This window comes from Trachypithecus francoisi, unplaced genomic scaffold (genome assembly GCF_009764315.1).
Source record: "Trachypithecus francoisi isolate TF-2019V2 unplaced genomic scaffold, Tfra_2.0 Lachesis_group15, whole genome shotgun sequence".
In the NCBI taxonomy this organism is placed as follows: domain Eukaryota; kingdom Metazoa; phylum Chordata; class Mammalia; order Primates; family Cercopithecidae; genus Trachypithecus; species Trachypithecus francoisi.
Window position 1 is genome coordinate 66,241,403 of NW_022681460.1, and position 24,967 is coordinate 66,266,369.

The following is a 24,967-nucleotide window of genomic DNA, read 5'->3' on the forward strand; positions in this document are numbered from 1 at the left end:
CTCGGGTGATCTGTGGTGGCTTCCTCTGCAGCCCAGGGTTGGTGGTGGAAGGGGTGGTTGCAGAGCTGTGCTCATTCATGGTCATGCCCCACCCCATGGTGTAAAGGAGCTGTGGCAGCCTAACATCAGGCTGCAGTGACCCTGGAGAGCAGCAAGATGGGAGTGGTGGAGGTGGTTATCACAGCATGGTGACCCTAGAGGCCACATGGACGGGTGGCCAGTGGGATGCTGCTTAACACCTACAACTAGAAAAAGACAAAAGTGGAAGAGCAGAAAGCTCAGGGCAGCTGTAGCTGCCCAAATAAAGTAATGAGCCTTTCCTCGGTCATGGACCAGTGTCTATTTTCAGATCTGGGACCAATTAACTGAGGAGGTGGCCACATTTCTAGGAAGGAGGATCTCATAACACTGTGTCACATGCATCCCATACTAAGCCCCTGAATTCTCCCCCAAAGGGAACCGTGGCCATTGACTCAGGTGGCTGGATGCTGGGGAAGGGGCAATGCTCAGACATTTTGAGGACTGGTGGACACAGGGTCTGCACTGACACTGACACCCATGACCCCGAGTAACTCTGGGACCCTGTTGTTGGAGAGGTGACTTACTGGGGTTGGGGTAAATAGATGGAATCTCGGCTACAATTTGGCTCTCAGTAGTCCGCTGAGTCCACAGTCCCACCTGTGACCATTTCTGCAGTCCGTGAGTGCGCAATTGGAATGGATGTATTTGGCAGTTGGTGTCACCACTATCTGGGGTCCTTGACCCGTGGGATTCTCTATTCCCACTCCCCCCCAACCCCCATCCCCTGCTGAAAACATACATCAAAAACACCATTGCACCCTAGGTGCAATTAATGGTGGAGATTAATAACCCCAGGAAAGATGTAAAGAGTAAAGAGGTGGTGGCCTCATCATACCTCCCTCCATTTCACTGACTGGCCTGGCCCCTGTGGGAACTGGATAGATCCTGGAGAGACAGCATGGACTACTGCAGGCTCAACTCCATAAAAGCTCTGATGTCAACTGCAGCGTTGGGTACGGTATTGTTAAAGCGCAATGAGAAGGCCTGAGGGACAAAGAAGGCCTTTGAGTTGGCAAATGTATCCTTTCCTATTCTAATTGGAAGAGAGGATCAGAAAGTTTGCATTCATGTGGATGGACAACAATATTCATTCACAGTTTACCTCAGGGCTATGTTAGTTCTCCTGCCCTCCCTCATAATCTAAGCCAGCGCGGTCTGAACTGCGTGGCCTTCCCATAGAACAGCACAGGGCCCAGTGCACTGATGACTTCACGCATGCCCATTGGGTAGGACGAGCTAAAGGTGGCGAGTGAGCAAAGCCTAGGTAAGACGCGGGCCCACTAGTAGGTGGGAGGCAAACCCCATTAAGACTCAAGGACCTGCCACTTCAGTGAGCTGTTCAGAGGCCCAGCAGTCAGGGGCATGCCGGCATATCTGCTCCCCAAAATTAAAGACAAATTGCTGCATCCTGCATCAACGATCACACAGAAGAAAACAAAGTGCCTGGTAGGCCTCTTTGGGTTCTGGAGGCAACACGTTCCACACCTAGGAACACTTCTGCAGTGCACATACCAGGTGACATGAAAAACTGTCAGCTTCACGTGGGCTCAGGAGCAGAAAGGGCTCCCTTGCAGGTCCAGGCTCCCGCTAAGCAGCCCTGCTGCTTGGACTGTAAGGCCCAGCCAACCTCGTGGTGCTGAAGGTGCAGGTGGTAGAAAGAGATGCTGGGTAGAGCTTACAGCAAGCTCAGTGGGAGAATCCCAGCGCAGAGCTCGGAACTTTGGAGAAGGCGGTGCTATCCATAGCCAAGAATTAGCCTGCTTTTGAAAAGTAGCTCCTGGCATGTTACGGGCCCTTGATCACAGGGTACCAAGTGGCCAGGCATCCAGAAGTGTCTACTATGAGCTGGGTTCTGCCAGATTCACAAGTTGTAAAGTTGAATGGCCCCACCATCAGTCCATTTCACGGGGGGCATGGTACAGGTAGGGTCAGGCCCAGCAGAATCAGATGGCACAAGGTTGCATGAGCCCGGGAGGGGGTCCTGACCTCCTGTCACTCCCTTCCTCAGCTCACACCTATGGCCACCAGGGAGGGTCCTATACAACCAGTTAAGGAGGGGGACAGAGCCCAAACTTGGTTTAAGCGTAGGTCAGCTCAGCATGTGGGTGCAAGCTGAAAATGCATGGTGACTACATACCAGTGACGTGGGGTGGCTGTGTCAGTGGAGGGAAAACTTTCTCTCTGGGTGGGACAACGAGCAGCGCCTCTGGCCATCCACTTTGAGTAGAAAGAGAAATGGCTCAAGGCGAGACCCTGCTCACCAAGGCCAACTGAGCCGCTCCTGCCTCTGACTTCCCAGCCCGCCAGCACCAATGCCAAGCCTCTTGGTGGGACGGCTCTGCGAGGACAGCCACCGGCGACTCCATTCGGTCCAATCTGCTCATACACCACCCCCTGCGACTGCTAAGCTGGGCAAACTGCCTGTAGAAACTCCTTCTGCACTCGGTCTCCGCTGCTGGGCAGGGCAGTGTGGAACGGGACCTGTGAAGTCACTATGAAGGGGATGCCATCCCCTGCTGGGCAGTGAGGGTGTCCGTGCCTGTGGGTAGGGCACACAGTGCCATGTCTGTGCCCAGAATTCCTGCAGGCTGTTTCTAGCCATGGACCGGCACAGTGGGTGCTGATGTAGGTCACCTATAAAGACGCTGGCCTCTTCTGATAGACACCTGCAGCTCGAGGGCTCCCACAGCCCTTTCTCAGCCTGGCACAGCAGCCCAGGAGCCTGTCCATCTGGTCTTTCCTTCTCCCATTCCCCATGTACCCCTTCTCTCTGTGCCTCTAGCCAGGCCTCGGTGGCTGCTGCAGCTGAGCTGTTTTTCGGATGTAAAAGATCCATCGCCGGCCCATTTCTCAAGGGGTGTGGGTCTATAACGAAATTTGAAAATGTTCAAATAAAAGACAGCCTTAAAAAATCAGTTAAGCTGGCCAGGTGCAATGGCTTATGCCTGGAATCCCGGTACTTTGGGAGGCTGAGGTGGGCGGATTACCTGAGATCAGGAGTTGGAGCCTGGTCAACATGGCAAAACCCTGTCTCTACTAAAAATACAAAAAAAAAAAAAAAAAAAAAAATTAGCCTGGTGTGGTGGCGTGTGCCTGTAATCCCAGCTACTCAGGAGGCTGAGGCAGGAGAATCACTTGAACCCAGGAGGCAGAGGTTGCAGTGAGCCAAGATTGTGCCACTGCACTCCAGCCTGGGTGACAAAAGCGAAACTCCACCTCAGAAAAAAAAAAAAAATCAATTTAGCTCTGTAAGAATTCAGTATTTTTTTTTTTTTAATTTTGCTACAAATCACTGAAAAAAAAATCAGTTCTGGATTGGGGATGATGTGAAGTCTGGCCTCTGAGAACCACAGGTATAAAACGCACTGGGCACTCCTGGTTTCCCCAGCACAGGTGGAAGTTTGCACTTATATGGTGGTAATTGATGCGTATTTTTCTCATGTCTGCTTTGTAGATGGGCACACGTAAGTGTAAATGCCCTAACACAGCAAATGGAGGTGGTGGGGAAGAGCCTATTTTAGGCAGAACTTCATTCTCATGCAGCAAAGGTGATGGCTTCACTCTGGTTTTCAAACAGCCTCTTCCGAGACAGAGTTGGGAGAGGATGGCAGGAGGGCTTGGACCCCGACTGCTCCCTGCAGCCCAGAAGCCCTGCAGTGAAGCTGTTGCTTCCTCTGCTTGGCACTCATGTCCTATGATCAATATTCAGGCGCTTTGAAGTTGGCTGGACCTCATTTGTGCTGTCTTCTGGAATTAATTGAAACCTTAATACTCTGCTTTAATAGTTTCTTTTGAACTATGGAAATAGCAGCCCTGTAAGAAAATATTTCTGAAGGGAATGCTGAAAGTAGCTTAAACTTTTCTCTGTAAAGTTTTTCCCGGTGAGCAATGTTTTCAACTGAAAATGTTCCCTTGTAATTATGCCTCTGTCTGTATTTGTGCTTTTCTTTTGCTTGACTTCCATTCTGTTTATTCAGCAGTTAAGGGCCATGCCACAGTGATCAGCTGACCAAAGGACAGCCTCGTGATGTGCTTAGAAAGCAAGAAAGTGGAGCCCAAATAAAGAAACCAGATGCACGGCTTCCCTCCCCAACACAGCAGTTAACGTGGAGAGGAATGATCTTTTTGAGATGCCCTCCACTCTCCCTTTCCTATTAAAGATGGGAGAGAGACAGAGAGAGAGAGCGTGAGCGCGAGCGAGAGAGAGCAAGAGATCAGATGATCAGATTTAGGAATGCATCCAACCTACAACAAAGAAAAAAGAAATCATCAGATGCGGCTGAGGTACCACAACTGCAAGACGCTGCTAGTGCAGTATCTGGAGCCGAAGCCGCCAGTCTTCAGGGAGTTGTGGCCCAAAGCTGTTACTTCCCATTTCTCTTTCCACCCCACCTCAACAATAGCAGCAACATCACAGGCAAAATCAGTACCAAGTGCTTAAAAGCTAATTTTTATTTATTTCTTTTTTTTTTTTTTAATTTTTAGCATTTAGCAACACCCCTTGACTAATGAGTTTCTTTATTATATCACAAAAAGCAGAAGCCAGGAAAAGCATTAAGGTTTTAGGTTTATAGTTCTTTTAGTAACGTTCCCATGCATCTATTTTTTGTTTATTATTAAGACAGGGTGGAGTGCAGTAGCATGATCATGGCTCACTGCAGCCTCAAACTCCCAGGCTCAAGGGATTGTCCCACATTCAACCTCCCAAGCAGCTGGGACGACAGGTGCACCACCACACCTGGTTAATTAAATTTTTTTGTTGTTGTTTGTAGAGACGGGGTGCTGCCCACGCTGGTCTCAAACTCCTGGGCTCAAGCAATCCTCCCTCCTTGGCCTCTCAGTGTTGTGGTTATAGGCATGAGCCACCGCACCTGCCTCCCTCTCATTTCAGAATTTTATTTATTCTTCTGGATTTGAACATATGCTACTAAAGAGGGAATCTACAATGAAAATAAAGCAAGACCATTCTCAAAGCACATGGCAGCACATGGAGCAGGGTCTTCAGCGTGCACAGGGTCTGACAGCCAGTCCAGGCCCGGGGGAGCCAGGACGGCAGGTGAACACAGGGGTCTTTGGGTCTTGGTCACTGCGGTATCCCCAGAACCCAGGCCAGGCTTGGCACATGGGATGGCACTCTGAGTGAAGCAAATAAAAGTAAGATTTCTAAATCAAGGCTTAACTCTGGGAAGCAGAGGTGTCTGATAGTTGTCTGGGATTTGTTAGGCAGCATAAGATGCTACATAGTGAATGTGACCAGAGTTAGTTTTATATAAAAGAGAATCACTGATATACAGTCAGTCAGCCCTCTGAATCTGCGGGTTCTGCATCTGTGGATCAAACATATTAGGAAGACAAACATATTAGGAAAAAAATACCATAATAGAATATAAGCTGGGTGTGGTGACTCATGTCTGTAATCCCAGCACTTTGGGGGAGGCTGAGGTGGGAGGATTGCTTGAGGCCACGGGTTCGAGACCAGCCAGGGCAGCACAGGGAGACTGCACCACTGCAAAAAATAAAAAAAGTAACTGGTGTGGTAGTGTGCACCTGTGGTCCCAGCTGCTTGGGAGACTAAGATGGGAGGATCACTTGAGCTGGGGAAGTCGAAGCTACAGGGAGCCATGATCATGCTACTGCACTGCAGCCCAGGTGACAGCGCAAGACCCCATCTCAAACAAAACAAAACAAACAAAAAAAATAAAGACCAATACAGTATAACAACGATTTACAGAGCATTTCCATTGTATTAGGTATTATAGGTAGTCTAGAGCTGACTTAAAGCGCAGGGGAGGATGGGCATAAGTTATATGCAAATACAACAATGCCATTTTATATCAGGAACTTGAGCATCCGAGGGTTTGGTATCCATTGAGGTCCTCGAGTAATACCTCTGTGGATTCTGAGGGATGACTGAATATTTTAATGGAAAAGATACTCGAAAACAGAACTAGAGGTAGGCAGCTCCCTGGAGAACATCTCTTTAACCCAAGCTGTGAGGAGGCCAGAGGCCATGCCTGCAGGACATCCATCCCTGACGTTGGTATCCCTTTATCGACCATCAAATAGTGGTTGCATGGGAGAGTGGGCACCACTAGAACAAGGCAGCTCTTTCCTCCCTCAAAAGAGTGATCCTCAGCAAGGACCGGAAGACCAAAGTACCAGGATGGCACGGATCTTGGTGTACATATGGCAACATTCACTTGCACAGTCAGTGGGTCACACTGAGCTCCCTGGAAGAAAATGATGACAACACAATGCTCCTAACACAGGGTGACCACAAGCAGTTATCTTTCTTAGCATTAATTCAGTAGTGTTATGGTTGGAGAAGAAAACCATGCAGATATGTGGTGATATATTATAGAGGAACTGGCATTATATATTACTAGTAAAAAGTGAGTTTTAAATAAAACCGAAGTTAGCAACAGTATGGGTAATGGACTATCACACAGGAGGGCGTCTCGTAGCTTTGGCTTTAGATACGATGAGGTTCTGTTTCACATCTGATCATTACTAAGGCAGTACCTCGTGGGTAGCTTGTTTTGTGTTCTCCTTTTCCCCTCATTGGTCTTTCTCATGGATGTAAACACAGTAAATGTTTCGCCTCCTAAAGATTTTTAAAAACATTATTTTTATTAATTTTTTTGAGACAGGGTCTCACTCTGTCACCTAGGCTGGAGTGCAGTGGTGCAATCTCAGCTCACTGCAGCCTTGACCTCCCTGTTCTTAAGCAATCCTCCTGCCTAAGCCTCCAGAATAGCTGGGACTACAGGTGTACAGGTACCCCATACCTGGCTAATTTTTTTTTTCTTTTTCTTCTTTTTTTTTTGTAGAGATGAGGTCCCACTATGTGGCCCAGGCTGGTGTTTGTTCCTTTTTACTGCTGAGTAGCATTCCAATATGTAGACACACCAGCATCTGTTTACCATCCACTGTTGATGAACATTTGGGTGGTTTCCAGTTTTTGGCCACTATGAATAAAGCTGCTCTCAACATTTAAGTCTTTATATGGACTGATTTCTGCATTCCTCTTGGGGAAATCATCCCCAAGCTTTTCATGGCTAATTTTTGCCCGTTTCATTAAGTACACTCTTACTTGTCCTCCACAGAATGTACGTTTTCCATCTTATCTTCCCCAGCTTTTAGCCAAACAAGGTTACCTGCAGATCCCTATACCACCCCTAGAGTTTCTAAACTCCACCATGGCTCACACTGTTTCCTGTGTCTGGAATGTTTCCCCCTCTGTCAGAGTCTCATCCACCATTTGAGTCTCATCTCAAATGCCTCCTTTTCATTAACTGTCCCTGACTCAACCACGAGAAATTGTCTCTCTTCACTGAACTTTGTAGCTCTTTGTACAGCACCTGCCCACAGTTAATCTCATTATTCATAAGTGGTAGTTATGTTCTACAAAGTCTCCACAAACACTGATTTAGCAAAGAGCGAACAGTGACTTGCTCCTAGGGGAAATGCAGGGTTAGGTTCCCATGAGCCTCTGCCCATGATATTTTCACCAGCCCATGAATACATGACCTTGTTTTATGTGTTTCTGTTTAAAGACACTTTATTCATGAACATTGAACTCATAACCATCGGGGCTATAACTTGCACATGAAGTTTTCTAACACATGTATTTTCTCGCTAAGGCCCATCCTGGCATTCTTGGGCTTACACTAGACAGCATTGCAGCAATGTTGAGGGCGTTTTAGACAGCAAAATCACCAATAAAAATGCAAAAAACGTATCCCTAAATAGACCGCAGAAAGGACACTTGGTTCACAGTACAGGAGCTGACACAAGAGGCAGACCATTGTGTGGTTTGACCTGAGATGGGAATACGAGCATTGGGTGACTGAAGTTTGTCACTGTTCTACACATATCTGCAAAGGACTATGAAAGTGCCATGAAAATTTGTAGTGAATAGGCAAATTCACAAATGAATCCACAGATAATGATTGACTGTACTTGCATGCTTACTTCTCCTTTATAAGCTCTAAGATGGTGACTGTCTCTCATGTCATCAAACACACTGCCTGACTTATGACAGGAATGTGATATTGAAAAGCATTTGGAGAAAATCATAAAAAAATATAGACCTGTCATCAAATTTATAACATAAAATTTGTTGCTCACGTACTATGTGCCAGGCCTAAGCTGGGAGCACGGTACAAAGCAGTGAAGGAAATGAGAGAATGTGGCTAAGATTAGGAAGACTAGCAAACGGAGGAAGTAGCAAAGTTGAAATGTGAAATTTTTGAAATATAAAGATGATTCTGCAGATTGAGAGCTGATAAATTACTATTGCTACCTTAGAACAAACTGGAATCAAAGGGACAAGATGACAGCTCACCTAAGGTTTTCAGTGAGTACTACTTATTCTTTACTTGTTTCCAAATTTGGGAGCCCCTTGTTTCTTGTAATGTGAAGCCAGTAGTTACCTGTTAACTGTTAGCATATTAATAATAAACAGTAGATGCTGGGTGCAGTGGCTCACACCTGTAATCCCAGCACTTTGGGAGGCTGAGGCGGGCAGATCACCTAAGGTCAGGAGTTCAAGACCAGCCTGGCCAACATGTTGAAACCCTGTCTCTACTAAAATACAAAAATTAGCTGGGCATGCTGGCAGGTGCCTGTAATCCCAGCTACTCGGGAGGCTGAGATGGGAGAATCACTTGACCCCGGGAGACAGTGGTTGCAGTGAGTCAAGATTGCGCCACTGTACTCCAGCCTGGGTGGCTGAGCTAGACTTTGTCTCAAAACAAAACAAAACATAATAAGCAGTAGAAAAGAAAGAGATTGTGGTTAATAGAGTTAATACAGGTGGAAGTTTAAAAATCTTTGCTGCGTGTTTTTGTCATTTTATATTGAATATAATCATGTTTTGAGATACTTCATAACAAAAATCACCTATTGTCATTCATTGGAATGGAAATTGCATATATTGCTTCTCATTCATTACCTTAGCAGAGGTTGGTTGTCTAGGTTAGCAAATTGGTGTTCTAAGATGTGTATGCTGTTTTATTACAAAAATTATTTGGCAGTTCAGCAAAAGGGCATGTGAAAGACTTCTGTTAAAAACTAAAAGGTAGTAGTTAAGACTTCAGGCCAGATAATAAAATGTAGGCTTGTATCATGTCACTCACCATCAGGCAATGTTTTGGTTATCAGACCCAATGGAGTATAACCAGTGAGTCTCTGCTCTCCACTGCTAATCCTTTAGTCAGAAGCCTGTCTTGTCACCTTTCTTGGGAAAGAAGACAGGATTATTACATACTTTGCATTTAATTTTCTTCTTTCTTTCCTTTTCTCTTGACCAGTGTTCTCCAGAAAAATATTCTCCCATGTCCCTGTGCTTCAATTTTGAGGGAAAAAAAAGGACATTCATTATGTCTAAGAAGAAGCCACTCAAACACTTAGGTCCATGAAAAAGCAAACTTTAAACTTTGAAGTAAAGTTAGATGTAACAGAGGCCTCAGGTTGAAATGCCAATTTCTGAATTTTCCAGAATATCCACAAAGATCTCTACTTCTTCATCCCCCTCTGGCACCACATGGAAGATACCAGAAACATTATTTCTTGGTTTCATTGTTACATTTATCTATCCCAATAGTATGCCTGTGCTTATTTCAGTTTTTCAAATGCAAAGCATTCCAGCTAATTAGTGGGCTGGCCTGGGAACCTACTGCTTGTAATACTAGTTCTAGGGGAAAATACACACTACATTCAAAATGGCTGTACACATTGGTTAACTTGAATAAATGTTAGAAATTAACTTGGACTTCACGTTAAGTAAGAGTCGTTATCATCAAGTCTGGGTGTGGTGGGGCGCGTTTGTAGTCCCAGCTACTTGGGAGGTTGAGGTGGGAGGATAGTTTGGGCCTAGGAGTTCAAGTCCTGGCTGGGCAACATAGTGATAACCTATCTTAAATAAAAAAAGAATCATCATCAACTACTGACCTTTTGCCATGTATGAAGGTATTTGCTATAGGGACACAAAGACACAACTGCCCTGACAGTCATACCTTGGAGATATTGCAGGTTTGGTTCCAGACCACCATAATAAGGTGAGTATCACAATACAGTCACAAGAATTTTTTGGTTTCCCAGTGCACATACAATTATGTTTACACTGTACTGCAGCCAATTAAGTGTGCAACAGCATTATGTCTAAAAACAAAATACACATTCCTTAATTAAAAATACTTTATTGCTAAGAAATGTTAACAATCATCTGAGCCTTCAGCAAGTCATAATCTTCTTGCTGGTGGAGGGTCTTGATGGTCGCTGAGCGATCAGGGAGGTGGCTGCTGAAGGATGGAGTGACTGGGGCAATTTCTTAAAATAAGACAACAATGAGGCTTGCTGCAGTGACTCTTTCTTTCATGAAAGATTTCTCTGTAGAATGTGTTGCTGTTTGGTAGCATTTTACCCACAGTAAACTGGAGTCAATCCTCTCAAACCCTGTGGCTGCTTATTAACTAAGTTTATGTAATATCCTAAATCCTTTGTTGTCATTTCAATATGTTCACAGCATCTTCACCAGGAGGAGATTCCATCTCAAGATACCACTTTCTTTGCTCACCCATAAACAGCAACTCCTTATTTGTTCAAGTTTGATCATGACAGTGCAGCAATTCAGTCCCATCTTCATGCTCCACTGTTAATTCTAGTTCTCTTGCTATTTCCACGTCTGCGGTGACTTCCTCCACTGAAGTCTTGAACCCCTCAAAGTCATCCATGAGGGTTGAAATCAACTTCTTTCAAACTCCTATTAGTGTTGATATTTTGACCTCCTCCCATGAATCACGAATGTTCTTAATGTCATCTAAAATGGGGAATTCTTTCCAGGTTTTCAGTTTACTCTGTCCAGATCCATTAGAGGAATCACTATCAATGGCAGCTATAGCCTTATGAAATGTATTTCTTAAGTGATAAGACTTCAAAGTCTAAATTATTCCTTCATCCACAGGCTGCAAAATGGATACATTAGCAGGCATGAAAACAGTAATCTCCTTGTACATCTCCATCAGAGCTCTTGGGTGACCAAGTGCATTGTCAGTGATTTTGAAATCTTTTTTTTTTTTTCTTTCTGAGCAGTAAGTCTCAACAGTGGGCTTAAAATAATTCAGTAAACCATGTTATAAACAGATGTGCTGCCACCCAGGCTCTGTTGTTCCATTTCTGGAGCACAGAGAGTGCATATTTAGCGTAACTCTTAAGAGCCCTAGGATTTTTGGAATGGTCAGTGTGCATTGACTTCAACTTCAAGTCACCAGCTGCATTAGCCCCTAACAAGAGAGTCAGCCTGTCCTTTGAAGCCAGGCATTGATCTCTCTTCTCTAGCTATGAAAGTCCTGGATGGCATCTCGACACCTTCTTCCACTTTAAGGCTGTTTCATCTACATGGAAAATCTGTTGTTTCATGTAGCCACATTATCTTAGTTTGATCTTCTGGATAACGATGTGGCATCTATATTGGCACTTACTGCTTCACCTGGCACTTTTATGTTATGAAGATGGCTTCTTTCTGTACATCTCATGAACCAACTTCTGTTATTGTCAAACTTTTCTTCTACAGCTTCCTCACTTCTCTCATAGAATTGAAGAGTTAGGGCCTTTCTCTGGATTAAGCCTTGGCCTAAGGGAATGTTGTGGCTGGTCTGACTTTCTATCCAGACGATTAAAACACTCCATATCAGCAATAGGCTGCTTCACTTTCTTATCACTTGTGTTCACTGAAGTAGCACGACTAATTTCCTTTGAGAACTTTTCCTTTGCATTCACAACATGGCTGTTCGGTGCAAGAAGCCTAGCTTTCAGGCTATCTTGGATTTCAACATGCCTTCCTCACTAAGCTTAATTAACCATTTCTAGTTTTTAATTTAATGTGAAAGATGTGTGACTTTTCCTTTCACTTAAAGTTAGAAGCCACTGTCGGGTTATTAATGGGCCTAATTTCAATACTGTTGTGTCTCAGGGAATAGGAGGCCCAAGGAGAGGGAGAAAGAGAGGGGAATGACTGGTTGGTGAACAGTCAGAACACACACATTGGCTGGGTACGGTGGCTCACGCCTGTAATCCCAGCACTTTGGGAGGCTGAGGCAGGTAGATCATGAGGTCAGGAGATCGAGACCATGTTGGCTAACACGGTGAAACTCTGTCTCTACTAAAAATACAAAAACTTAGCTGGGCGTGGTGGCAAACACCTGTAGTCCCAGCTACTTGGGAGGCCAAGGCAGGAGAATCACTTGAACCAAGGAGGCGGAGGTTGCAGTGCACCGAGATTGCGCCACTGCACTCCAGCCTGGTAACAGAGTGAGACTCCATCCCAAAAACAAACAAACAAAAAAACACGTATCACCAAGTATTGGTTAAGTCTCACACAGACTTGGTTCAAATATCAATTAAGCCTTAATGTGGATATGCTTCGTGGTGCCCCAGAACAATTACAATTATAACATCAAAGATCACGGATCACAAATCATAACGAATATAATAGTAATGAGAGTTTAAAATATTGTGAGACTCACCAAAACGTAATACAAAAGACACAGAGGTACATGCTGCTGAAAAAAATGGCACCAATAAATTTGCTCAATGCAGGGTTACCTCAATTTGTAAAACCTGCAATTTGTAAAAAACACTTCTGTGAGGTGCAATAAAGTGACACACAATAAAACAATGTATGTCTGTATCTAAGTGGAGAGGTCAAAGTAGCAATGAGTGCCCAGTAGGCAGAAAATATAGCAAGTGCTACGAGAAAAGGTGCAGTTTGGAAAGGTCTCACGATGGTGACCCTTGATCTGATCATTGGAAGTTAAATTTAATACAAAGACGAGGCAAATGGCATGGACAAAAGTACACTGGTGGGGAGGTGCAAGGCCTATTAAGGGAAGTGATTAGACCAATTTAGTTTTAAGAGGGCTCTGTTGGAAAGTAATGATCCTGAAGAGATGGGTAAGGAACAAACAAGTCTTACAAGTAAGCCCAGTGAACAATGGGGAAATAATAAAGATTTCTGAACAGGAGCGTGGGCATAGTGTTATTTCTGTAATATACTGTAATGTAGCTGCAGTGTGCAAGGAAAGAGTAAGAACTTGGAATCAATTAGTCACAGTGTGAAAGGGACAAAGCCTACCAACAATCTATGGATGAGTTCAAAGGTGAAAATTAAAAAAAAAAAAAAATCTGTAGCCAGGTGCAGTGGCATGCATCTGTAGTCCCAGCTACTTGGAAGGCCAAGGTGGGAGGACAGCTTGAACCCAGCAAGAGGCCAGCCCAGGTAACACAGCAAGACTTTGTCTCCAAAGAACAAAACCAAAAACCACTGGAAAGCATTTCCATGGTGAAGATATGGCAGTCTTTGTTCATGGCTATGAGGATCAATAAACACTTCTGGAATAAGATCAGTAAGCTGTATTGGTTCCACAACATGTCAGAGGAAGGCTGCCCTCAGAAGAGGAAGAAGGGAGTAAACAAGGGAATCCGTAAAGAGCAAGGCACTAGAGAGAAGTGTGCTTTGGGTTCATTTTAGGCTTAAAACAAATATGCAGACATGCAAACACTACAGTAAGTTCTTTATCATGGAGAAATAATTTGTTATACTCCATCATAAAATGTACATTCTTTAGACAGCTGAACATATAATAGAAATATAAACATACCTGATCTTCAGGTCAGCCTTCCAAAGTTTAATCTTTTCAAATCTACCAACCTTTGACATTAAGAGGGAAAAATTCAATCTCAGTGATTGAAACATCAAATTCTGATCCATTGAGATGTGCCTAGACCAATTCAGATAAATAGCAAACTTACCTGTTAATACTGTTGAGAGAAAAATACTTCAAAACCCATTCATGTAAAAACACGACCCACTTTTAGGACAACGCAGTTCCTAGTCAGAGAGAAAGGGTTGGCTCAGATGATAGTTTCACATTAATCCTTACAACACCCCTGTGAGGTGGGTTTAGCATTAATTACCTTCGTTCGACAAGGAAAGGCAATGCAAGCAAGGAACTGTGCCAGGATTACAGAGTAAATCCATGAAGACATCTGAAATCACAGCATTTTGGGCCATGAGGATCACTTGAGGTCGGGAGTTGAGGCCAGCCTGGCCAACATGGTGAAATCCTTTCTCTACTAAAAATGTAAAAAAAATTAGCCAGGCGTGATGGCGTGCGCCTATAATCTCAGCTACTGGGGAGGCTGAGTCAGGATAATTGCTTGAACCCGGGAGGTGGAGGTTGCAGTGAGCCGAGAATGCTCCACTGCACTACAGCCTGGGTGATAGCGTGAGGCTCTGTTTCGTAAAAAAAAAAAAAAAAAAGAAAAGAAAAATTGGTTTTCTTCGGCCTTTTCTCTCAGTTGTCTAATTGTATTTTCAGATGGAAGCAATACAAATTAAAATGCAGCTGAGCCATTTCAAGTAAATGGATATAAAATTGAAGCACCAAAAAAGCTGAAGCCAAAAATATATTCATCTGCCATACAGGAATAGAAGTACTTTGTGATATTATATGGGAAGCTATGCTGATATCCAGCATATAGTTATTAAATCTGGAGCAGTCCCTGGTGCCACTACGTTATTTTCTAGGGCAATATGGCCAACTTACATTACTCATGGGCTGAATATTTTATCTTTCTTTTTTTGTTTTGAGACAGAGCTGTGCTCTGTTGCCCAGGCTGGAGTGCAGTGGTGCACTCTCGGTTAACTGCAACCTCTACCTCCTGGGTTCAAGCGATTCTTGTGGCTTAGCCTCCAGAGGATCTGGGACTACAGGCGTGTGCTGCCATGCCTGGCTAATTTTTGTATTTTTAGTAGATGGGGTTTCCCCATGTTGGCCAGGCTGGTCTCAAACTCCTGGCCTCAAGCGATCCACCCACCTTGGCCTCCCAAAGTGCTGGGATTACAGGTGTGAGCCACTTGTGCCCAGTCTGAATATTTTCTCTCATACTGTTAACCTCTTAAACCTATCCGTGCTCACTAGAATTGCTTGTCAACATTACACTGGGATAGACAATACTGGTGACACATCAGCTAGTTTTGCTATTTATAGTTGCTTTAATTAAATAGGTTTAAAGCTAACAATGAGTTTTGGACTACCCGTGGAGCTGATTTTCTGCATGATTTCCCCAATATAAAGTTAATTAATATTAGATCAAAGGTGACACAGGTTGGTCATTTAAACAAAAATTTTAAAACTAAAATTTCAAATTTTTTTCCCCATAAATATCCGCAATGTAACACACATCTTTGTCTAAAGTATTAGTTGTCACAGGAGGCATTACGCTGACATTTTGTTAATATAAAAATTTTCCTGAGAAGTCTAGTTTACATGAACTGCCAATTCCTCTACCCCCGAACCCCAAATGACCAACATGTCCAGTCCTCATATTCATTGACAAAGAGTACTTCCTTCCTATTAAGTTTAAAAGATCACTTAAGGAAGACCTTTCTACAACTGCATCATGGCGAGATCAGCAAATGCTAGTTTGTTCTTTTCAGCCTGAGAAAAACACCTGAGTTTTTGTAACTTTTTGAAAACTGTAAATATAAAAGGTCTCTTCAAGAGAAGCACCACCATCCTCATGACCTGCATTATACATCAAGGGACAGAACTAATATTAACTAAGTGTTAACTTCAGGTTAAATGGTCCAATAAATCACATTTGTCTTTAACAATGGAGTAAGTTTTGAAAAATCCAAAGGAAATTAAAGGGAAAGCTATCACAAACTATGAAAAAAGAAGTCTAGGGAAACTGATAAAAATACTCCAAGAAATGCAGCTGAATGTCATAATGTCACAAGGAGACTCTAGAGAAGAAGTTTTCTCTGATTTCCATTAATGTTTAAATGATCTGATGTATAAATTATCTCCTGTCCCAAAAACTGAAAACAAGTCACAAAATCCACATTAGAATATAAGTTTTTTAATTTTTATAAATAACTTATCTGTTACAAAGATAGTTTACCCAGCTAAATCACAAAACCATCAACTCAAGATATCCAAATTACGTTTTATTAATAAAACAAGTAAAAACTGATTTATCAATCTTCACATAGAACTGCAGATGAAGCTGAAAAACAAGGCCTATTTTTAAAATAAAATGCATCAAACCTAAGGGCTTTGGGTCTACGGTTTAATTACCTAGGATTGTCTTATTTCTTCCCATATACAAAATGCAAAGCCTGAAAGTTAAGGCTCTGACATTCATAGAGATCAACTTTAATAATCCCATTTAAAACACAGCCACTTGCAAACATTTACAGTGGGTGATAGTCTATATTATCTTCCATCCTTTGCTCTATTTCAGCACTTCCCTTATAGCCCCATTCTAAGCACTCATATAATTTCATAATTCTCTTTTTAAATGCATACTGTTATTTTTTTCTTGATTTCATTTAGTTATATACATTCCTGATCATCTGAATATTTATTTTCCTTACAAAAATATATCAGCAAAATAAAGAGATGCTTGAGGTTGCTTCAGTGTTCAAGTTTGCTTGTTTTTCTTTTTTTCCAGCTTTTCTTCAGTTGTCCTAAATATGGCTAGCCTTGTTTTATAAATACACATGATACTGTCACGAAGTCAGGATTAGAAATGGACTGCCCCAACAGTAAAGCATTTAAACTTCTCTCCAAAAAAAGGGCTGTAGGTACTGCTGCTGTTGCTGGTTTTGAGACTGTACTTTCCCAATAACAATCGCTTGTGCAAGTTCTGTGGGACACCAAGCAGATGAAGTTTAACCTTGTTGTTCTGTCAGTGGGTTAAAAATCTCTTTTGTTTTAAGCTTCCCTGTGGAAGAAAAAACACTGTGTTGTGTCGCCCACTGCTCAAGTCAGTATTTAATGTGACCTACAGGCATCACTTCTGTAATATCATCTGCAATTCACTGTGCAGTATCTCCCTGTCTTCACACAACATTGGAACTTATGAGGGCAAAGTACAGAATAAGTAGAGGAAAGTTATTCTGTGCATAGTTTCATCTCATTAATGCTTTTTTATTTTAAGGCATTGTTCCTCTCAGGTAAGGCGTAAAAAGGGACATGATCGTGCTTAATTACTAAAAGGAAAAAAGAAAATTAGTTAACAAAAGGCTATTACACTATACATATAGAAATATAAGAAAATAATCAAGAAGAAAAGAAATCACTTAAAGCAGACTCGAGAGATCTGTACAGTAGGAAAAGCTTTGGGGGTATTTCACTGCACATTTGTACAGACAATGCATGCTGCTTTCCTTTGCATCTTTAGCCCCTAGATGCTGGCTTCACAGAGTGGAGACGTGTTCAGGGAAGACAAAGACAAGGCCAAAGAGTACCACAGATTTCTGAAGTTCTTCCCCTATCCAATGGCACTATGCGGCAGCAAACAGTTCTTAAATAGTTAAACCTTGTTCCTTTTCTTCATGTATGTAGTGTTTCACTGAAAGCTTTACAAATAAAACAAGCTATCATTCTATTCCTTCCTCCTGTCAAAATTCAGTAGTGACATGAGGGGAAAAAAGTATTGGGAACACCTAGGCGTTAACATATTGAGAATTATCCATAATGGGATACTGGTAACACTGTACACAGTTAGGCAGTGGGCAACCAAGTCTTTCAGCAGATTACTTTTCATGTGATGAATTTCAACTGCTTATGACATTATACTGAGGTATTATTAGCTCTGTGGACTGACATTTAACATTAGCACAACACCATCTTGTCACACCTTCAATTTGACAAAATCCTATGTAGCAGTGAAACTTTTTCCCGATGACAGACAAGTTTCTTGAAATTTAGATGTGGTTTTAGAGAAGATACAGGGCCATTTGGCTCAGAAATGCCTGGGCATCTCACACTGTTCACAGCGAATTAAGGCTGGATGGTTCAAAAAAGTACAGGCAGTACAATTCCACTGAGCTCCCTCATCATCTTCTGTGTCTTGAGTCTTTGGTGTTTTGATGATGGACCTTTGATCTGTAAGAAAGAAAAGAAATTATTTTATAAGTAAGAAATCACAAAGTCTAAAACATTAGACAACTTTAAACACCATTTGTAGTGCACAGCCTGAGGCAGCTTGCTCCCTAAATGAGGCATCTAGCTGAAACTGACACACATGCTTGATCACTACCAACCTCTATCGAGTTGGCACTTCTCCCTCTGGGAAATACAACATGAACATGATGTAATCACCTCCATGTCTCTTAAAGGAGAAAACAGCATCATTATCTCTAATTTATAGTCAAAGAAACGGTATCTAATTGCAAAGATTCCCATAACACTACTCAAGATTGTAAAAAGGTGTCCTGCTGCAAAACAATACTGTCAGTGCACATAAGTCTCATTAAAGTTAGAGTTTCGTTTCCCACTGCAGTAGTATTTATATTTGTTTTCTACCAGAAGGGGAAGTTTTTTGTTAATTCATGTTCTCTATCTGCTAAAAATGTAAGCCTTGGATGACACAAATAAATATAAACTAGTATCTAACGTCTTATCCACAGACTCTGGAAAAGTAAATCTATATAAAAATTTTACCATACTTTATGTTTAAAAATCACATTTGGTATGGTAGAGTAGAAAGAACATTAGAATTGACAGTTGTGAGAATGGAGTTCTGTTCCAGACTCTGCTACTAATTCCTGAATATTTTGCTCCGTGATCTCAGATAAATCATATACATTCTAGGTCTCTTTGTTTCTTACTTATAAAATAAAGGTCACTGGAACTCTAAGAGACCAATGTTCTAGAATGTTTATATGGATAGTGGTATCTTAAACACAGAAAGTAATTATATTCCTCAAAGATTGTCTCTAACAAGCGATCACATTTATAAAACTACTTTTAAAAATTTGGGTTCCACAATGAAATTAGAACAGTATTCCTACAAATTAATTTTGGGAGGTTTAAAGTAAAAGGAGTATGCATTGTTGAATTTTTCTTGTCAAGGTTATTAATTCGAAGCATCAAACCTATGTTAAAACAATGTATATTAATATGCAAATTCTACTTACCCTACTGATATCTTTTCTATTTTAAAAGAGAGACATTGTAACAAGTAGATAAAAATATAGAAGTCAAATTTTATGACAAATTTTAAATAATTAAATGATACTTGGTACTCTGTATCCCTTTAGCATCACCTTTCTTACTCATTATATAGAAATTTTCTTGCTAAGTCCTCAACTTTAGGTGTTGGCTTTCCATTGTCACAATTTTTGCCACATGCATAACCAACTTGAATAGTATTTATACAGTATTTTCCACAAACTGAATAATTTTCCACAAACTGAATAATTTTAAAACAAACATTGAATTAAGTCTTATCCTAAGTAAAAATATCTAAAAAAATCAAGGATCTGACAATACCAGTTACTATGCCCTGAAACACATGAAAAGAAATACTTTTTAAAAAACTGTGACTTTTTACCATGTAAAATCATTTCACATTCCACATCTGGGAAACATTTTACAGAATAATTGTTTTAATCTGGGGATCCATCCTACTTATTAGAATTTTGGTCTCAGGCATTAGAAAACATTTTCACCTAGCACGTTTTTAGTAAAACCTTGTTGATTCTGTTTAACCACAAAGGTTAAAATTTCAGGAAGAGTGATCATAAAGAAGTACCTTTTTACACCTCAATGAATTATTAAATGCCAGCATATTTTTCATTATTTAAGTAATATCTAAGGCAATCAATAAGGGATCTATAAATTTTTTTTTAAATGAAAAATCTCCAATGGTTTTCTTATAAACTCACTTGGTACTTAGAATTATGATTTTTTAAAAAAATTAGAGGTGTTTGGAAACTAAATCACCAAAAAATTGGAAAAAAGAGGAAATTAGATCACAAATAATGGTCTAAACACATTTAATTTTAGCTGTTAAAAAAATCTCTATATTGTGAAGCAGAACTGACTTCAAGGACTAAATAAATTTCTATTCATGAAGTTAATGTGTATTTTAGCCTTACTGCAAAAAATTACTGATTCCTTATTTCTCCCAAAACAGCCGGCATACAAACTTCTATCTTTCATGTAAAAACTTTTAAGTAATGGATGTTTTTATTGGAACTTTCGTATTTATTATGGAAAATTTCAAACATATATAAAAGTAGAGAGGATAGCAAAATGAACATGTACATGTACTCATCCTACTTCAACAACTGTCAAGACCAATTTTATTTCACTTATGTGAAATAACAGATTATTATTAATCTGAAGTAACAGATTATGTCGAAGCAAAACAGGAAACTTTTCGTAAGAAAAAATTCTTATTTTTCAACAAGAGTAGGAAGATTGTATTAAGGAAACTCACTCAGTGTCTGAAATACACATCTTGCATATTTTTTAAAGAGTTAGTGCTTCTACCGCTGTCATCTCTAGTGCTTTATTCAGTTAACATCCAAATAGCATCTAGTCTCTGAACATTTGCTTACTGTGTCAAATGCCCTAATCTCACTCTGATCCTCTGTAATAACTGTTCATTGTATTCTAGCTAGATTTAAAAACATTTAAATAAAATACGAGGACAGAGCTATGCCTAATTATACATAAAAATGCAGGTGGCTGGGTGAGGTGGCTCAAGCCTGTGATCCCAGCACTTTGGGAGGCAGAAGCGGGTGGATCACCTGAGGTCAGGAGTTCGAGACCAGCTTGACCAACACGGAGAAACCCTGTCTCTACGAAAAATACAAAATTAGCTGGGCACGGTGGCGCATGCCTGTAGTCCCAGCTACTCAGGAGGCTGAGCCAGGAGAATGGCTTGAACCTGGGAGGCAGAGATTGCAGAGAGCCGAGATCGTGCCATTGAACTCCAGCCTGGGCAACAAGAGCTGAAACTGTGTCTCAAAAAAATAAAAAATAAAACCAACAACAAAAAAATGAAGGAGTAGAGAGAGCACAATAAATGAGAATGTGAAAGGAGAATGTGAAAATTCTTGTAACAAACTGAAGACCAGTAATATACTAGTTCTTCCTTGTTCCCATTTCTTTTTCTTTTCCTGCAATAAAACTTTATTGACAAAAACAGATGGCAGGCTGGATTTGGTCCATGGGTCACTGTTTGCCAGCCGCTCGTCTAAAACCCAATTTAACATGGTACTCCTACCAGTATGTAAGCATGTGAACAACTGCCTGATTCGTAAAATGTTTTAATTTTGTTTTTCTCAACCTCTCCTTTTCCTCCCCTATGTAAGGCACTGAATTTCTCAATGACAGTAATCATACATTTTTTTTAGGGTGTCCTGTTCAGTTTCACAGGAAAAATGTACATTTTCCTATCCACAATTCATACTTTCCTATTCCTACAAACCATAATGTTTCTTATGAAGGAAGAAGTAACACAAATAATTTTTATCTCTGAAGACATTTGAAAATACAAACATATGTGGAACAAATTGTAAGTCTGGAGTATTTGTTGCAGCACACTAGTGAGGATGATGTAACCCTATATGAGTGCTGACCTGATTCACCACATGTCTGCTGACTTCCAGAATTTGTGTGAATGAAAACTGTTGTTTTGCTGTCTTTGTTTTGTCTCCCCCACAACTTTATTGATGTATAGTTGACAGTTAAAAACTGTAAGCTGTACAACTTGATGATTCATGTATATACTGTGAAATACTTATTACAGTCAAGTTAATTAACATATTCAACATCTCACATAGCTTATCTCCCTCCCACCCCACTGTGGTGAGAACACTTAAGATCTCCTTTAGCAAACTTCAGTTATATAATAAACTACTGTTAACTAGTCACACTGTTGTACATTAGATCTTCAGAGTTTATTTATCTTACATAGTTGAAACTCTGTACCCCTTCGAACACAATCTTTCCATACCCTCTTCTCCCAGGCCTTGGTAACCACCGTTCTGTTCTCTGTTTCTAGGAGTTCGACATTTTTGAATTCTACATACAGGTGAGATCATGCAGCATGTGTCTCTCTCTGGCTTATGTCACTTAGCATGACATCCTCCAGGTTTACCTATGTTATCACAAATGAAAGGATTTCCTTCTTTCTTAAGGCTGAATAAATATTCTACTGTGTGTGTGTTATGTGTATACTGCTCACGTTTTCTTTATCCCTATATAGACATTTATGTTGTTTTCATATTTTGGCTATTGTGAATAATGCTGAAAGGAACATGAGTGCAGATATCTCTTTGAGATACTTACTGAATTTCCTTTGGATATATGCTCAGAAGTGGGATTGCTAGATTATAAAATTTTAAAGTTTTTGAACCTCCGTACTGTTTTTCATAATAGCTGCACCAACTTACATTCCCATGAAAGTGTACAAGGGTTCTCTTTTCTCCATGTCCTCATCAATGCTTGTAATCTTTCACCTTTCTCATAGTAACCATTCTGATAGGTTTGTAAGGTGGTATCCCATTGGGTTTTAATTTGCATTTCCCTGATGATTAGTGAGGTTGAGTACCTTTCAATATACCTGTTGGCTATCTGTATACTTTCTTTTGAGAAATGTCTATTCTGGTCCTTTGCCCATTTTAAAATCTGGTTATTGGTTTCTATTACTATTGATTTGCATGAGTTCCTGATACATTCTGAATATAAACCCTTTAGGAGTTACATAGTTTGTGAATATTTTCTCCCTTTCTGAAGGCTGTCTTTTCACTGCTGATTATTTCCTTTGCTGTGTAGATGCATTTTAGTTTAATGTAATCCCACTTGCCTATTTTTGCTTTTGTTTCCTGTGCTTTTCGTGTCATATCCAAAATATCACTGCCTAGACCAGGTCAAGAAGCTTTTCACGTATGTTTTCTTCTAGGAGTTTTATGGTTTCAGTTCTTATGTTTACATTTTTAATCCATTTTGAGTTTATTTTTGTATATGGTGTGAGGTAATGATTCAATTTCATTCATCTGCATGTGAATATCCATTTACTGATGAGACTATCCTTTTCCCATTGTGTGTTCTTGGCACCGTTGTCAAAGATAAGTTGACCATAGATACATCAATTTATTTCTGGGCTCTCTATTCTGTTTCACTGGTCAATATGTCTGTTTTTATGTCAGTACCATATTGTTTTACTATAACTTTGTAATATTTTTAAAAATCAGGGAATGTGATGTCTCCAGCTCTGTTGTTCTTACTCAAGATTGCTTTGGCTATTCAGGGTTTTTTCTGGTTGTATATAATTTTAGGATTTTTTTCTGTTTCTGTAAAGACTGCCACTGGTATTCTGATAGGGATTACATTGAATCTGTAGACTACTTTGGGTAGTAAGGATGTTTTAAGAATATTAATTCTTCCAATCCATGAACACAGGCTATGTTTCTATTTATCTGTGTCTTTAATTTCCTTCATCAATGTTTTACAATTTTCAGTGTATTCCTAAGTACTCTTCTTCTTGCTATTGTGAATGGGATTATTTTCTTGATCTCCTTTTTTTGATAGTTCCTTGTGTACAGAAACACCATTGACTTTTGTACATTGTTTTCGTGTCTTGCAATTTTACTAAATTCATTTATTACTTTTAAAAGTTTTTGGTTGAATCTTTAGGATTTTCAACATATATGATCATGTCACCTGCAAACAGGGATAATTTTACTTCCTCCTTTCTGATTTGGATACCTTTATTTTTCTTGTCTAATTGCTCTGGCTAGGTGATATGGTTTGGATGTTTGTCCTCTACAAATCCCATATTGAAATGTAATCCCCAGTGTTAGAGGTAGGGTTTGGTGGGAGGTGTTTGGACTGTGGGGGTGGATCATTCATGAATACCTTGGTGCAGGTTTCTCAATAATGAGATACTGCTCTGAGTTCAAGCAATATCTGGCTGTTTAAACGGTGTGGCACCTCCCCCCATCTTGCTCACCATGTGACATGCCTCTGCTTGCTTGCTTCACCTTCTGCCATGAGTAAAAGTTCCCTGAGGCTTCTCCAGAAGCTGAGCAGATGTCGGTGACATGCTTCCTGTACAGAAAGCATGTGGATGTCCGTGACATGCTTCTTGCAGAACTGTGAGCCAATTAAACCTTTGTTCTTTATAAATTACCAAGCCTCAGGTATTCCTTTACAGCAACACAAAAATGGATACTACATTAGAACTCCCTGTACTACACTGAAAATAGGCGGTAAGAATGGCACCCTTGCTTGTGCTAGATCTCAGGGGGAAAGCTTTTGGTTTTCTCCATTGTTATATTACCTATGGGGTTTTTATATATGGCCTTTATTCTGTTAAGTTCCTTCCATATATATACGTTTTTTTTAGACAAGAGTTTCGCTCCTGCTGCCCAGGCTGGAGTGCAATAACGTGATTTTGGCTCACCGCAACCTCTGCCTCCCAGATTCAAGCGATTCTCCTGCCTCAGCCTCCTGAGTAGCTGGGATTACAGGCATTGGCCGCCATGCCAGGCTAATTTTGTATATTTAGTAAAGATGGGGTTTCTCCATGTTGGTCAGGCTGGTCCCAAACTCCTGACTTCAGGTGATCCACCCGCCTCGGCCTCCCAAGGTGCTGGGATTACAGGCGTGAGCCACTGTGCCCGGCCTGAGAGTTTTAATTATGAACAATTGCTGAACCTTTTCAAATGCTTTTTATACATCTATTAAGATGACTACATGGTTATTCCTTTACTTCAATGTGTGTGCTGTATCACATTAATTCATTTGTGTATGCCGAACCATCCTTAAGTCCCAGGGAAACCCTCCACTTGGTCATGGTGTATGGTCCTTTTAATGTGCTGAGTTTGGTTTGCCAGTATTTTACTGAGGATTTTTTGTGTCTATGTTCACCAGGAATATTGGTCTGTAGTTTTCTTTAGTTGCAGTGTCTTTGTCTGGTTTTGGTACCAGGGTGAGGCTGGTCTCAGAATGAGTTTGGAAGTGGTCCATCTTCTCATTTTTGGGAGAGCTTAAGAAGGGTTAGTATTAATTCT

The 24,967-nt window shown here is 40.9% G+C and overlaps 1 protein-coding gene across 3 annotated transcripts in view; it reads right to left on the reverse strand.

Moving 5' to 3' along the window:
• Positions 1 to 15,988: 15,988 nt before the first annotated feature.
• The window catches only part of TAB2 (TGF-beta activated kinase 1 (MAP3K7) binding protein 2), a 90,642-nt gene continuing 81,663 nt past the window's right edge, over positions 15,989 to 24,967 (reverse strand). For 2 of the 3 annotated variants that reach the window (XM_033235122.1, XM_033235121.1), the window contains exon 7: positions 15,993 to 18,041. In XM_033235122.1, the coding sequence (XP_033091013.1) occupies positions 17,899 to 18,041 (143 nt within the window). In that variant the 3' untranslated portion in view covers positions 15,993 to 17,898. Of the gene's footprint in view, positions 18,042 to 24,967 lie in introns of all 3 variants that reach the window. The other variant, XM_033235120.1, reaches the window with a different exon arrangement.